At 39.2% G+C, this 15,956-nt stretch overlaps 2 protein-coding genes across 3 annotated transcripts in view; both read left to right on the top strand.

Moving 5' to 3' along the window:
• Positions 1 to 15,956, top strand: part of itga1 (integrin, alpha 1) — a 63,573-nt gene that overhangs the window by 46,831 nt on the left and 786 nt on the right. For both annotated transcript variants that reach the window (XM_017307800.1, XM_017307801.1), the window contains exon 28: positions 1,110 to 1,116. In XM_017307800.1, coding sequence (XP_017163289.1) covers positions 1,110 to 1,116 — 7 coding nt within the window. The remainder of the gene's footprint in view (positions 1 to 1,109; positions 1,117 to 15,956) is intronic.
• Positions 1,597 to 11,738, top strand: kcmf1 (potassium channel modulatory factor 1). Its single transcript, XM_008423753.2, has 7 exons — positions 1,597 to 1,800; positions 3,815 to 3,982; positions 4,104 to 4,243; positions 6,727 to 6,828; positions 6,964 to 7,147; positions 8,699 to 8,993; positions 10,135 to 11,738. Exons 1-7 carry the CDS (start codon positions 1,785 to 1,787, stop codon positions 10,397 to 10,399), a joined length of 1,170 nt encoding a protein of 389 aa, XP_008421975.1. The 5' UTR covers positions 1,597 to 1,784; the 3' UTR covers positions 10,400 to 11,738.

The following is a 15,956-nucleotide window of genomic DNA, read 5'->3' as shown; positions in this document are numbered from 1 at the left end:
CCCCGTTAGCTGTAAAGAATAATGTTAAGGGGAAGAAAAGATAGCTTTTGAATATTTTTATACTCAGCGGCTCTCACCCTCCGCAGTAGACACATGAAGCACAGGTAAATTGTATGTTATGCAGAATGTATGGTCACGTCTGGTTTATGCAACAGGGTGGAGCGAAAGGCACAAAGTGAAAGTTGTGAGCTCATGACCAGCTTTCTGTACTGCTGTGAAGTCTTCATTGTAATGCACTGGTTTGTCAGAGTGTATGTATGTCGTCATTAGCACAGAAATCGTCTGAAAAATATCTACTAAATAAAGTTTTTTTTTTATTCAACATATTTTGAACAATAGTCCTTAATTCTTCTGGAAGTTTACTTGTGATATCTATCTTTAAAAAAAAAGTGTGTTAGAGAACAACATAAGTTGTTAAATGCGAATTCTGATAATTCATTGATGAACACATCAAAATCCGAACAAAAATTAAATCGGTTATTTACTCATTATTGCAGAATTTGCTGCTTTGTCATGTTTTACATAGATGGAAACTGGAAATATGTTGTTTTTTCTATGTTAATTATCAACATATGGTTGATAATCCTGAGCACTAAATTGTATAACTGATGTTGACTAAACATTAGGTTTTACAAAGTAATGACAAAACGGAACAATTCAGTCACATCTTAGATAAAAGCAGGATCAAAAGGTAACTTATTTTATTAATTCAGTATATATACAGAGTGATCTATTTCAAGTGTTTATTTCTGTTATTTTGGATAGGAGTTACAGATTTGTAAATCTAAAATTCAGTTTCCAAGAAAGAATATTACATTAAAAAAATCAAAGATATTTTTGAAATGTTATGCTATCAGCATCCTATGTCCTTCTCAGTCATTTGTAGGTTTGATGAGTTGACAGTTTTCCAGCTGAAGTTAAAAGGTTCTTGCTAAAGAAGCCAGCTGTTGACAACGGTCTGTATCTGAGCATATTATTGTAAAGTGTGGTGAAAGAAAAAAGTGGGGTCAAAGTAGGGTCTGGAGGAAGAGTTAAAATAGCATGGGATCCAAGTTGTTCCTGTGTGACTTTGAGTCATATGATCTTTTTGGTGTTGGTTTTGACACCAGAAGATGGGTAAAGAATAAATAAAATATTGATCAAATGCAGCTTTACCGATTTATCAAGTTCAAAGTCAGGACAACCTATGACGTTCCATGCTTCTTTCTGTTGAGCCATTATGCAAACTTTCCAATTGCATTACTGAAATAGATTTTCCATTATGTTTAAATGTATTGATCTGAATCTTATTAATACTTAATAGAAACAAATATGAGCTTCTTCATATATTTTTGTGTTTTGGTATTCCAGAAAATTGCTATGCGAATTTCTAAACCATACTTTCTGTTAAAGCGGTTATCTGACTACACTGTAGTTCCACAGTTTCTGCTTAATTTTCGTTTTTTATTGATGGAAATGGTGAAAGAAACGTTTTTTAAATAACAAAACAAGCTTCTGCGCTGCATTTGTTAAAGTATGATTCTGCAAGTCAAAGCCCGGGGCTAAGTGATTCCTATTGCGCAAGTATCAAAGAGCTCCCCCTGGTGTCCACCCTTCGCAACATTCGGCCATAAAGTGACACTCTGGGACGGGAAGCAGAACAAACTGTAAGCTGCTGGGGATCCATCTTGCTCGGAAAAGAGACGAGGTTGGAGTGATTTACCAGCTAAGAGTCACAAAAACTGTATCGTTCCTCGCTGAACGCGCTGGGGAGCCCGAGGAGGGGCTGTGTCGCTGTTTGTAGGATGTCCCGACATGAGGGTGAGTTTATAAACGGATCCTCAGCGCCCGGGATGGGGACTACTTTACCTGATCGGCTAGCTCCATGACTAGCTTCGCTATGGGCTTTTTCGTGTTAGGAGGGGTAGTTGCGCTTTTCTTGGCGGGCTTCCAAGCTTGTCCCTTGACTTTTTATATTTGCTGTCAGCAGCGCTGGTGGTCATGTGCCTGTCATGTAAAAGTATCTGTTGTAACCTCGCTCAACCTGTTCGCAATGAGACAGCAGCAGTTAGCAGCTAGCCGCGGCTAGGTGCTACATTACCTTATATTAGCCGGGCTAGCGAGTAGGCTAATCTATATCAGAAGCCTTTGGTTTGGTTAGGACTTCACAGTACTTACACTCTCGTTAGTCAGTTTTATACCAACACACGAGTTAAAAACTGTTATAGTATTTATCCTACGTGTTCACAAGACCCGAAACTACCATGTTAATGTTGTATGTAAGTGCACTGTCACTAAAAGACAGAAACTCAGAGGCCTCTGATCATAAACCAGTCTATTCAGATATAAGTTACAGTGTTTTTGTCTGGAGTTACCGGAGTTTTTCTTTTCTGTGGAATCACTAATGAGTCACCTTTTAAAGTTGTAGAGTTTAGTCGACGAGCATACAAATATGTTCCTCCTAAAGCTTTGATCACAGTTGTCTTACAGTGAACAAACTCTTTATTATGAGCATATTTTTTTCTGGTCTGTACGAATCTTGCATGCTGATCTGAAAAGGTGTGGTGTCGCAATGCTATTTAACTACCAAACTTATCATTTATTCTCCAAGTAAACCTGATAGTGGAATTATGTTTGATTGGGTCAGTGCAAACAAAAGTAAGATCCCCTTTTTTAAATCATTTTCAGTCTTTTTGAAACATTTCACCAGTCACAGGAAATACACTTAATAGTTGTTTACATCACACGTTGGCCAAATAAGGCATTTTCTGACTCTCCAATGAAATGTGTGTGTAATGCCTCAGTAGAATCAGTTGTTCTCATTGTATTTTATGTAGAAACAGAAAGTGTAACAAGTTTTAACACTACGAAAATTACAACTGTTAGATTTTTTTTGTAACAGTAAGTTATTTTGATTAATGCCTAGTCAAGCAAAAGATGGATTAGCAACATAAAGAGCAGTTTTTAAGTGCTTATTTTTAAATAACTTATTATTCTGGGAAAATAGAATATTAACAGTCAGACCACCTGGTCCAATAGTCTGTCTTTCAGTTATCCTTAGTCATTTGTATTTTTAAGACCGTCATGCCTGAAGAATTATATGGACTAAGCATATTTCCAACAGTGTCTTGCAATATCTTCAATATTCTTGAAGCTCTTTGTTTTAGACTTAGAAAAAAAGTTCTAACTTTCTCCATATTTTCCGTACTGGGCCTTAAATTACTTATAGATAATGATGTTTTTGAGAAATAACTTGGTGGTATTATTGCTTTCTGTGATGTGTAGTTCTGATTTGTGTTTTTCTTTAGGCCGTAGCAACATTACAAGCTTGGGAAACTTTTACAGGTTCTCCACGAACTTGTAGTTGAAAAACGGAACTTTTTCAACTACAAGTTGAAAAAGCATTATTCGGCTAGAACCCTTTATCAGTAACTCTGTGCTGTAAAATGAAGCTAAAGTTGCATCATGTAGGATCAAAAGTACTGGCTACACATTCCAGAACAGAAGCACGCACATTTAATTCAACAGTTGTGTCTAACTTAAGTTAAAGTTAACTCACAACTTGCTTAAGGAAAGTAAAAGTAATTTGACGTTAAATTTTCTAAACCTTGCAGCGATTCTGTTCAAACACCCAAATTAGTTTTCTATTTAGGACGAGAAACGGCCTCCTTTCAGCCAGCTGACTGGAAGTGCATTGACTTGAGCACTTTTACTGACCAGTGTTTCAGTAAATGGACTTAAAACGTGCGATAAACTTTGAAAGCTCCGATACCTTTTGACAGCAGTGAGTAGCCCATCCTCTCCTGAACTCCTCTCTGTGTTTTTCCTTTTTCAGGTGTGAGCTGCGATGCATGTTTAAAGGGCAACTTTAGAGGACGGAGGTTTAAGTGTCTAATTTGCTACGACTACGACCTGTGTGCATCATGCTACGAGAGCGGGGCCACCACAACACGACACACCACAGAGCACCCCATGCAGTGTATATTAACCAGAGTAGACTATGGTAAGCCCCTAGCGAGGGAAACTTCAGCATCCTATCGAGTCCGTGCAGATTTGATATCTTTATTCCTCTGGCTGTCACTAACAGATGTTTTTATTAATGTTTCTTTTTTTTTTTTTTGCAGATTTGTATTACGGAGGAGACACCTTTTCGGTGGAACAACCTCAGTCGTTCACATGTCCTTATTGTGGTAAGATGGGCTTCACGGAGACGTCCTTACAGGAGCATGTCACCTCAGAGCATTCGGAGACGTCCACAGAGGTGGTGAGTGTCCTGTGGGGTTTTTTTTCTTTCGCCCAACAGGTTGAGCATCAACGCTGCCGCCGTCGTGCCGGACGTTATTCAACCGGCTGAAATGTCTTTGAGACATCTACAGCTGTGTCGCTTTCTGCTTTTCTTTTTCAATGAGACAGACTTTTTATTTGAATCATCTTTTTTTTTTTTAAATAGTCCTTCAACTTCTCTTAAGAGTCTTAAGAGTTTCAGTTTCATTTATTTTTTTCTTTACGTCAAATGTGCTTTGCAAATATTTCAGTTCATTTCTTCCACCTGGTATTTTTCAGCATAGCGACGTTCCCTACTCATTGTGGAAAAGTTATCTGATTTCAATACTTTCCTGGTTTGCATTAGTAGGGGAAAGGAACACAAGAGTATCGGAAACCTGTTGAATTATTTGTCGTACATTTACTGCAAGTTTTAGTATTTTATACTTCAAGGTGGCTGCAAATGACCTTACACAAACGACGTTTATAACGACGCCTGACGCTTTACACTTTTTGCATTCCGCATGAGCCACTAACGCTGAGAAAACTTGGGTTTTGATTCGGTCATGTGGATGCATGTAAAATAGAAATGATTTCAGGCTTCTCCCTTTTATTTTACGGCGTCTTTCTCTCTCTGAAAGTGAGAGAGACGCTGGAAATATTACAAAGTATGGAACCAGTCAAAACCGCACCAAAGTGCCTGGGGGGCTGGGTGTCATGATGACACGGTTTATTTTGTTGAGAACAGCTCATAAAAAACAGTGGCAAGTAATTAATGATAAATTATGCCTTCTTAAACTTGTCCTGACAGTCTTATTCCATAAATATGTCATTTGGTTATTTGAATGAATTAATCATCTAGTGTGGAGAGAGACAGAGATGATACTTAAACAAGGAGTTTTTTTTTTTTTTTATTGCAAATTAGTGAGAAAAGAGAGTGGATCAGTTAAAGACCCACATCAACACTTCTCCCCTGCCCCACAGACTTTATTGTCTTTATGATGGACTGTGTTTGTTACATATGAACTATTTATAATGTCTGAGATCTGACTGATCAGTTAGCTACTGGTTTTAGAAACACTGCAGACATTCAGTTTTAAAGGAATGGGACAATATATGGAGAGCTATTTGGACATATCCAGGTCATGTGTGTAGAACATCTGATGTCTCATGTAGTCTGATGTATCAGTCCTTTTAAAGATGTTTCTGTGTGTAACACTTGTTGCTCTTTGGAGGCATAGTATGCCTGAAATGTTACTCTGTCAAAGTTTCAATGTGGGAGCTGGAAATGTACCATGACTCTTTGCACACATTTTTCGTCCAGCTTCCTATTCGCGCTAACAAAAAGGCGTTTCCACTACAGGAAGCTTCTCAGGAACCAGTGTTGTTTTCTGGAGTAGTTTTAAACAAGACATATTCCCAAAATGTTGAAATCTACCCAGACAGGAATGGGCCCAAGCTTTTCTTACTAGTTAAATATTCACCACCATTTGGTTTTAGTCATCTAGCTTCCCTTCTTTGTGATTCATATCTACTGGAAGCATGTATTACTCAAAAAAAAAGAGTTCTCTGTTGTTGTTTGGAAACACGACAGTCATTGAGTTCGAGCTTAAATACGTGATTAAATCTGCCACTCCTCGTGGAAATACATAAAGTTCGACTTTTGGCGTCTACACAAATCCTGCATAAAAACACCCCGTGCATCTTTTTCTTTAAAGAGATTTGAATTGGTTGAAATATTTTTTGTGTGTTTATGTGGTGTGGTGCAGATTAAATTAGTCACAACTCCTCAAATAGTCATTTATTTTTAAGTTTAGAGGGAGCAGACACGCTGTCGCTGCAGCTGCTGCTGCAGGAGTGGTTTGTCTCCCTGAGATGCACATCTGCCAGGCTTCAATTATTGAAAGTCTTGGGGATTACTGCAAACATCATCTGAGTTAAAACTGGTGGGAGTTATCTATGTAATAGTCTTGGTTTAGGAAGCCCAAAGTGGAAATTCACATAACGAGTGGCTTTGGTGGAGACGAAAGTTCAGTACAGTTTAGTTCCAAAGTAAAAACACACAATTAAGAGAGTCTGCAAAAATTCTTTTTTGTGTTTTAAAGAAATATCGTTTTGCTACCTCCTATTTATGGACACACACATTACCAGATAATCCTTTTTTTTAACATAGTTACTTGAAATCTGTATTCTCAGACAAGCATGCTTTTACATACTATTGTTGCATCAATTGTTAGGTTGTTGATATTTAAAGATGAAAGTTTACTGGGCCCATCAGCTTAAAGTGGGCACTCAGATGTTCTGTTTGTCGTCGGATGGAAAAACTGCCTGCAATGATCTAATTTGATCTTTGTTTCATTTTTGGGCCTGGATGACGTCACTTTTGTTCAATAATTGAAATTTAGCATGCAGAGCTGCTTGCGCTGTTCCATCCAAAGTCCTACGATGTCTCTAACAAAGCCCGTCCACTTGCTCTCTCTTCAGATCTGTCCAATCTGTGCTGCCTTGCCGGGAGGCGATCCGAACCACGTGACGGACGACTTTACGGCTCACCTCACCCTTGAGCACAGAGCGCCAAGAGATTTAATATCCTTTTTTTTCTTTTTGTTCTCCCTGGGGGAAATTGCTGTCTTTTGGCTTGTTCGTTACACTGATTTAAAGTGATTCACGTTTACGTCGTACACTGTCAAGGTTTCACCTTAACGGCCCCCCCCCGTTTACGACGAGTCCAGTAGCGTTCGGCACGTACGCAGGATGTTCCACCCAGGGCGAGGAATCGGCGGCCCCAGAGCTCGACGGACAAATATGCACTTTACTAGCGGCTCCACAGGGGGGCTCTCATCCTCCTCATCACAGAGCTCCACTTACACCCCCAGTAACAGAGAGACAATGGACCCAATCGCAGGTGAGCCTCCTCATAGGCAGTGCTTTGTCTTGTGTTGGCGCCCCTGACGAGCAGAAAAGTTGGTCTTAAAAACACGCATATGTACATTAAATAGGGCTCTGCAGTGATAGTTTATATTCTACAGTAACAAAGGTTAGCAAAGTTTGACAAAACTTAAAGTAGGACGATTTCAAACAAACATAGGTTTAAATGCAAAATACAAAAATCAGGGTTGCTTCAAGCGTTCAATGTTAAAAGTTGGTGGTATTTTCAGAGTATACAGCCATACACACGTTTTTTCAAAACGGATGATCACTTCAGAAACATCTGCTATAAATTATTAGAAAAGTGTTTTTTTTATTATTATTTATACTAAATTTGTTTTAGAGGGTTGGCAGCTCTAAATGAGATGTGACATTTTGACATCAGGTATGTGCAGGAGACCCTCTGTAGGATAAATTACTGTCCACCTGAGGTGTGATCGTATCGATACCACAGAGTTGCCACATTAAAAATGATAGAATGACTTCTAAATGTGGATTGCTGCTGAAAAAGTGGATTATTTCTCTGTAATAATCTCTGTGATTCACAATATTTGCTCCTGCACAGCAAAAAGAACCCAGGCAATATCTTTCCTTTGTTTGGCCACTTCAAGCAACTTCGAATGAAACCAGCTCATACTGTGATCCTTACACCTGATATTAAGATGGCTCCTATTTGTTGACCAAATTGCAAACTTTCATTAGGACTTAAAGAATGATGAGATTCCTCACCATTGAGATTATTTATCATATTTTCATCTCGTAGCTCTTTGGGAATCACCTTTCTGATGCAGAAATATGTTGAAAAAACTCCAACTGTTTAACTTTTTTATATTTTCTATAGATTCCGCTTGGCTATCTCATAAGTGCAAGAAAATTTTATTTAATTGAAATAAAACTGAATAATTTCTGAGTAAGCTGCCTTTTTGGACCTAAATGATTTCTGGTTCCTTTTTACGTCATTTAGCAAATAAAGAACTTGGTTTTAAAAAAGTCGCACTAAATGTAAACACCTACACTGCAAAAAATAAAAAAATCTTACCAAGAAATGTTGGTTTAGTTTCTAGTGCAAATATCTTAGTTTTGTCTTATTAAAAGTATACAAGCTTACAGGTAACTTTTCAGCAAGATATAGCAGCTTGGTTTAAGATAGAGATTCCTTAGTATTGTTGAAAAATTACTAGTTAAATGTGAATTAACCTGCTAGTGGAGCAAGACATTTTAACTTACAACATGGGAAAAGCGTGATTCATTAGCAATTTATTTCTCTTATAACCTGTGTGTTTTTATCGATATTAAGAAATGACTGGCTTAAAACAAGCTCCTGTTTCTTTTTGAAAAGTTACTTGACAGTTTGTACACTTAAAATAAGACAAAGCCAAGAAATTTGCACTAGAAACCAATTCAAAAACACTCAGCTGCTGGATTTTGTGTTTTTTGCCGTGTATTATCTGAACACCACTTTAACAAACTCATCCAAAAATGAACTCTTTAAAGGAACAAACCAAAAGTTGCCTTGTGTCTCCTGCAGAGTTGTTGTCTCAGCTGTCCGGCGTGCGGCGGGCTGCTGGGGGCCAGATAAACTCGTCGGGCCCCTCGGCCTCCCAGCTGCAGCAGCTCCAGATGCAGCTGCAGCTGGAGCGGCAGCAGGCGCAGGCAGCCCGGCAGCAGGTAGAGGCGGGCCGCCACGCAACTCGTCGTGGCAACAATCCCGGCAACACGGGCAACTCTATCCCCCCGCCTAACTCGTCCACCGCCAACACCAGCGCCGTGGGTGATGGCAATCCCGCTTCCTCCTCCCAAAGCTCCCAGTTTCTATTAGCACGGTGAGTGGGGCCAGTCCGTCACACGTGACCCAGTGGTGCACGTAGCCGTTGAACTGTTGTGTGTTTTGTTGTGATTTTACGTGACCAAAACAGAGTATATGATTCTCAGTTGGACTTTAGTGTGGACTCCAACATCAATTTGTTTGGACCTAACCCTCCATTTTCAGCTTGTACAGTATTTAGCTCCATACATCTTTCCAGCAACTGATAATAATGCCCAATGCCCACAGCATGATGCTGCCATGTATCACTGGGAAAGTGGCGTAGGCCTAAAAGTTCAGTTTTGGTCTCATCTGGCAGAGCATCTTCTGCCACGTTACAAATTGTTTAATAATGGATGAAAATGTGAAAAAGTTTGTGGGTTTTGAATGTTTTTGTATGGCTCTGGAGTTTAGGCTGAACCTTCCCTGTACATAGATTCAGAGATGTTTAGACATCTTATTAACCAGAGAGAGAAGAAGACGTGTGATCTCAAATAGTCGGGGATTAATCTATATCTTTCACATGATCAAATGTCATGCATAAAGTAACTTTTTTTTTTTTTATAAAACATCTCAGCCTCGTAGTAAATTAACACGCGTGCTGATTTAATAACTTTAGGGCTGAAGCTACCACTTATTGTAGCCATCAATATTCTGTTGATTATTCCAATGATTATAAATCTGAAGAAATTGTCACTTTCTGCAGATTTTTGCATTTAATCACTTAAGCTTTTATACAGCATTAGAAATGTGTAAAAATGCAAATAAATGTTTTATAAATAAGAAAAAGACATCATTTTGTACCTAAAATCTAATAACACGACGCTCCTTTAGTGTTGATGATTTGTGGCAAAGGATCCATCTACGACTAAAAAAATACTTCTAGCATTAAGATGTGAAAAGCTCGGCTCTTTCTGCTTGACTTTTCATCAACCCAATGTAGAGCTGATCTGTTCATTGATAGAATTTGAACCACTTGGCTATATTTACATATTTTTTGTACTGTTTCGGCATAATTGTTGCCGAGTGTGTTCTTTTAACAAATGGCAAGCTTCAGAATCTACTTCAGTTAATAATTATTTGATTACTAAATCAGATTAATCGTTTCAGTCCTAAATAACTTAAAAACCTCCATCTTGGTTTTTTTTTCTTTCTTCCAGTTTGAATGAACCCAAGATGTCCGAAGCGGAGCGCCAGTTCCTAGAAGGAGAGCGAGCCGACCGCAGCTTGTTCGTCCAGGAGCTGCTGCTGTCGACGCTGATGCACGAGGAGAGCTCCTCCTCCGACGAGGACGAGCGCCGAGACTTCGCCGACTTCGGAGCCATGGGCTGCGTGGACATCATGCCTTTAGACGTGGCGCTGGAGAACCTCCAGCTCCGAGAGAGCAGCTCTTCGGGGAGGGAGCCTCCGCCGCCTCCTCTTTGATGTCCGAGCATCAAGCAGACTGTGTCCTCTGTGCTGCAACTGTCAGTGAATGGGGCAGCAGACACGGGCGGTCCTCCCCGGCCCGCCCTCCTCCTTTTCTCTCTCTCTCTCTCTCTCTCTCTCTCTCTCTCTCCATCTCCCTGTCTCTTTCTCTCTCTCCTCTTCTCTCCCTTCTATCTCCTCAGTTTGTTTTTGGTGATTGTAACTTAAGGCCCGTCACCGTAACTTGTTACATTGTAAACAAAACTAAAAGAGATCAATTGGAATAAAATGTTCATATGGGGAAGGAAGCAAGAGAAGAGATTTATATGAATATAAATATATATATATAAAATATATATAAAGTTGATAATCAATCCACTTCTTTTCTTTATCAGGTAAGTTCTGCAGGCAGCTTTGCTTCCTGTGCCATGTGAAGGGCCCTCCATATAAATACTCCACATTCAGAAGTCATGAGAACACAAGTCCCCTCCGATGAAGCTGCTGTGTGTGTTTAATGATCATTAATAAATAAAAAGTGCTTGGATGGGTTACCATAACTTTACCGCATGCAGTTATTTGCAGCGTGCATGACCTTTGATGACCCCCCCCCCCCCGTCATCAAAATTTTGTACTTTTTTGGTTTTCTTTAAAGGTATCCCAAAGCTTTCGACTCTTGCAAACGGTTACATCAAATATAGCTTAAGTAGCAAACCTACTCACTTGCAGACATCAGTTTCTTGACTGTCTTGTTAGGTTTTTTTTGTTTGTTTTTTTTCATCGAGTATTTCGGAATGAAGAGAAACAACTGGGATCTGAAGAAAATGCCGCGATTTGAGAATCCAGTTGGACTTTTCTGTATTACGGCTACAGATGCGAAAGCCAAGAATGTAAGAAAGGAGCCTTGCCTCTCTAGATGTTAATCTTTAGTTTGAAGATTTTAAAGCACAGTAGAGGTTTTAATTAATGGACGACTTGATCCGGTGCTCCTCCGCTCTGCTCGTGTCACACCACATGCTTTCAAAGGCTTGTTTGACTTTCGCTGGAGCTTCATTTCTTTTCTTTTTTTTTCCTCCCTCCTCCGTAACTCAACTTTTTTTTTTTTTTTTTTTTTTCGGGTTAAAGCTAGCACTTTCTATTTATTTATACCTGTTTTTATGATTTGTTTGAGCCTTGACACGGATCATGCCACCTTCATGCCTCTACTTTTACCCTCTATGTAAAGAAATGTACATTAATTTCTTTTTTTTTTGCGTTAACTTTCATAATGATTCTATGACATGGGCAGACTTTTTTTTTTATGTAAATTTAGATTACAATAAATATGGCACACATCTTTTGATGGAAGTGAAAACCTCCATTCTTTTGCACATTGTCTTTTTTCATATTCGTTTCGTTAAAAGTAATTTGGTAAAATTCCTGAACTTGAGGGATGGGCTTATTAGCTTTTCAGATACCACTATTTTGAAAATGAATAGCTATGCATTTCAAATGCTTGTCGCTCAAAGATTAAAAGATCTTTTTTTATTTATTTTTATTTTTTGGTAACGGTATGGTAAAGCACAGCTTGTGCCTTTTAGGCTTTACATAGTTATATACGTTAATTTATAATTTAGACTTGGATAGAATTGAAAACATTTATTTCAGTAATTGAAAAGAAAAAGTGGAGTGCAGAGATGTAAAATGCAACAATTGAAATGGGTAGATGGCTTTTTATTTTTATTTTGAACATGATAAAACGCAGCGGACCGACACCAGCAGCTGAAGTGGCTTGTCGAATCTTTGCTGATTGTGGAAACTTCACACAGGATCTTAAAGAACTTTGATTCTTCGTCTCCGCTTCCTCCAGAGTTGACGTCGAAACCAAATGCAAAATTTTACTTGCTCTGAAAAGTAAAACTTTTGACCACAGCCCTTCTGTTTTTCTCCTTGGGTAAGGTGATTCTGACGTCATCTGTAGTTCAGGTCATAAAAACATTTTTAGTGGTTTGTTGCCCATTTTGGTTACACATCCGTTTGTTGTGGCCCTTGAATTTAAATCATTTTCTTTATTTGTCGCCAATTCACAACAAATGTCTCGAGACATTTACATACAAGTTCTCTTTGTTGTTCACATTTTTCTCTCTGGCTTTCCTTCCACTCAATTTTCCATTAACATGCTTGCATTCAACGCTCCAAAAAAGCAGCCCTGCTCTGTAGCAATTACATTTTGTTGCTCACCGTCCTTCTTGGTGTCATCAACACCTGGCAATACAACTCAAGCCAGGATTATTCCCAAGGATTTACATTTCTCTGTTGAAATCCTGTTGTAATCACATTTTATTTAGTATTTTATTTCTGTAATTAAATGAACACTACAATCACCAAGACAAACACTTAAAAGCACACGACTGTGCTTGATGAATCGACACTTGAGCGGAGTTACTAAAAGCTTTTTGCCAATATTGTGCTGAGATGCACCTGCATGATTCTGGCAAAAGCTCATTGCACGCTTTTAGGCAGCAGAGATGCCATGGATACTTCTCTGTGCGAAATGTTTGCACACGTTGAGTGCAAAAATGTCCTAGCTTGGCCAAATACCAACTTTTCCAAATACGATCAAAACATTTTTGACAATTTTTCCTCGTCTTTCACAAACTGTCACCGTCATTTTGGTTCATCTTGAACGTCAACCCATCTACAAGGGAGCTTTTCTAAATTCCCTTAAAAGCATTTAGTTCTTGGTAAATTAGTAAATAGATGTAATAGATGTATTATAGCTATATTAATCTTAGTTTATATAAGAACTAAGCAGTCCCTAACTGCTTAGGGCTGTTTTTGTTTCCTCAAGAAATGTGCATTTCCAAGTCCTCAGAAATTAGTATTCATTCCAGAATGCAAAGTACATCAATCTCTAATGACTCAAAATGTCAAAATTTTCCCAAATTGGTTTTGTTTGTGTTCTCTTATCTTCAAATTTTGTTGAAAGATGTTCAAAAAGTACTGAAAATGCATATATACAAACCGAAGCCGGACAAGTTTTAAAATATTGCCGAAAAAAATTATTGGACCTCTGAATTCATTTGGCCCAAACTAAACAATCTTAAACCAAAGGGACGCCTGCATGAAACTACAGGATCCAGTAGCCGTTTTGTCCTTGTGTGAGGGCCTGTGAACCAACTGTCCGTGTCACTCCTCTATAGTTATTGTTAGAAACAAATGGTGTCTGCTGGATAACTTTCATGATAACTTGGGGCAGCTGGCACTTCGTAGGAGCCCAGCACCAAAAAACAACACAGATTGAGTTTCAGCTTGAGAGGAGACTGTGGTTCGTCAGTATGCGGGATTTAGGTGGAGCTGCAGGGTCAGTAATGCAAAACACCACCTGAAATGGTGAAAAATGTTCAGGTAAATATATGAGTAATGGATTTGACCCAAAAATATTTGAATAAAGCACAAAATCGAGAAAAGAGGCTCATAGGAACCATGTTGTTACCAGGTGACTTCTAAAAGGGATTTTCTGGACTTTAATGCTTAACGTTGTGATTTGAACGATTCTGTAGAGGTTTCTCTTGACTTCCTTTATGCTATGCTTCACCAACAGTTTTGCTGCACCCATTAAAAGCCTGCGCGTGACCGATCCTCACCGGTAAGCCAATATGGGCCTTCTCCCACTGTGCACCCGCTTGGAGGTTTGCTCCATATTTCTTTTTTGCTTCACTGCAAGTGGCAGTTTGCACAACGTGGATGGAATAATGACACATGCACCAATCAGCAGCTAGGAAGCTGAAGGTCTGACACAGTTGGTTGTTCTGGCAGGATACTGATACCAAACACAACTCAAAACGGATGACAAAGCAAGCTAACGTTCAAAGCGTTCCTTGATTCCCATTGGAAATTTTGGACTGTGCTCAAAAGCCAGGTCTGTCCAAGAAAACCAGCCAACCTTCTTGCTGCAAGGCAACAGCTCTACCAACTGAGCCACTGTGCAGCCCCTTAAAAAACATAAAATATTTTTTTTTTTATTTGAAACTACAGTCAAACCAACACTAACATGGGGCTTAGGTGGGAAGGAAAATGACTTGAAAATGGGTGTGCTTGATTTGAAATTTATTTTGATGCAGGTGTGTAAAACCAGGGAGAGAACTAAAACATGCAGGATGCCGGCCCTGGAGAACCGACTTTGGACACCACTGGTTTAGAATCCACACACACATGCTGGCAGTGATGTCATAACTTAAAAAAAAAAAAAAAGTCTTAAAAACAACTTTTTATGAGTAGCACCCCTGAAACAATCCTTGATGAAGGACACAGAGCTTATTGTAAGACATACCACCTTTATTAAATGCACAGTATCACAAGAAACATTTCCAGTAATTGTGGATAAGCTACTCACATGATGCACAAAGCATTGAATTGATTGATAGAACTGGTTGAGCAGGATCAAATCTGCCAGGAGCGCACCACACACACACACACACACACACACGCGCACGCACGCACACACACACACACACACACACACACACGGGCGCGCGACCGCACACGCATTTACACATGCATTCAGTTTTATGTGCAAATACACACAATCACACCAACAAACATGAACACGCGCTCACTGTATTCATAAGCAAAATTTGTTATCTTTGTCGTCTTTTTTTCTTCTTTTACCATATATTTACAAAGAAAAATCATTGACACCACCCCTAAGATAGATTACATTCAAAAAAGATCCCCACCCTTCTAGATTACATTCAAAATAATATACTATTCATGATGCAAAGTCACAGTTATTCATCTGAAAGAGGATCAAAATAGGCTACAGTCAGTCAGAGGTGGTCCGAGTGGCGGGGGGTCGGGCAGAAGGAGCTCTTCAGACGGCCACCCACCTCCGTCGGCCACGAATCAACTGGGACGCCTGCTGGCAAGGAGAAATATGGGTGTGTGTGTGTGTAGAGTCTGTGCTCCTCCTGCAGACAGGCGGCCTCCCAGATAGCCTCTGCATGAGCTCCCCATCACAGTGGAGAGAAAAAGAGGAAATCTTTTTTTTTTATTGTTTTTTTTTATTCTTCTTCTTCTTTTTCAGAGATAAAAATAAAACACATTGTTCAAACAACGTCTTCTGCAGATCAAAAGTCGCCGAAAAGGGAGGAGGATTGTATTCTCACTGGTATCATGAACGAGCACGAGGAAATCGTACGACGGCGCACAAATAAAATCATTATTTACATTTAGTACGTATTGCCGGCGGCCCATAACACATTGTCTTCGATAGGTGTCACACAGTTTCTGACGTACCTGCTTGGGGCAGATTATACTATTAAACGTAGCCTACTATTCATATAGACAGTTATCAGAACTGTACAGGATGGACAGCGGTTTTTATACAGCCCACACAGGACTATTATACAGGACAGTGTATAAAAAAATAAAAAATAAATAAAAAACATAAGTGAGATGCACAGAAAAAAAAAAAAAAGCTTATTTTTCCTCAGGTTTACACTTTGCTTCAGCTCAGCCAGGCTGAAGGTTACAGCTGGGGTCGAGACAAAGGGTGTTCAGTGGTAGAGGGTGGCTGGCTGCTTGGGTTGTGCTTATA

The sequence above is a fragment of the Poecilia reticulata genome, linkage group LG12 (genome assembly GCF_000633615.1).
Source record: "Poecilia reticulata strain Guanapo linkage group LG12, Guppy_female_1.0+MT, whole genome shotgun sequence".
In the NCBI taxonomy this organism is placed as follows: domain Eukaryota; kingdom Metazoa; phylum Chordata; class Actinopteri; order Cyprinodontiformes; family Poeciliidae; genus Poecilia; species Poecilia reticulata.
The sequence above is the reverse complement of the archived record's forward strand: the minus strand, read 5'-3'. Positions and strand labels throughout refer to the sequence as shown.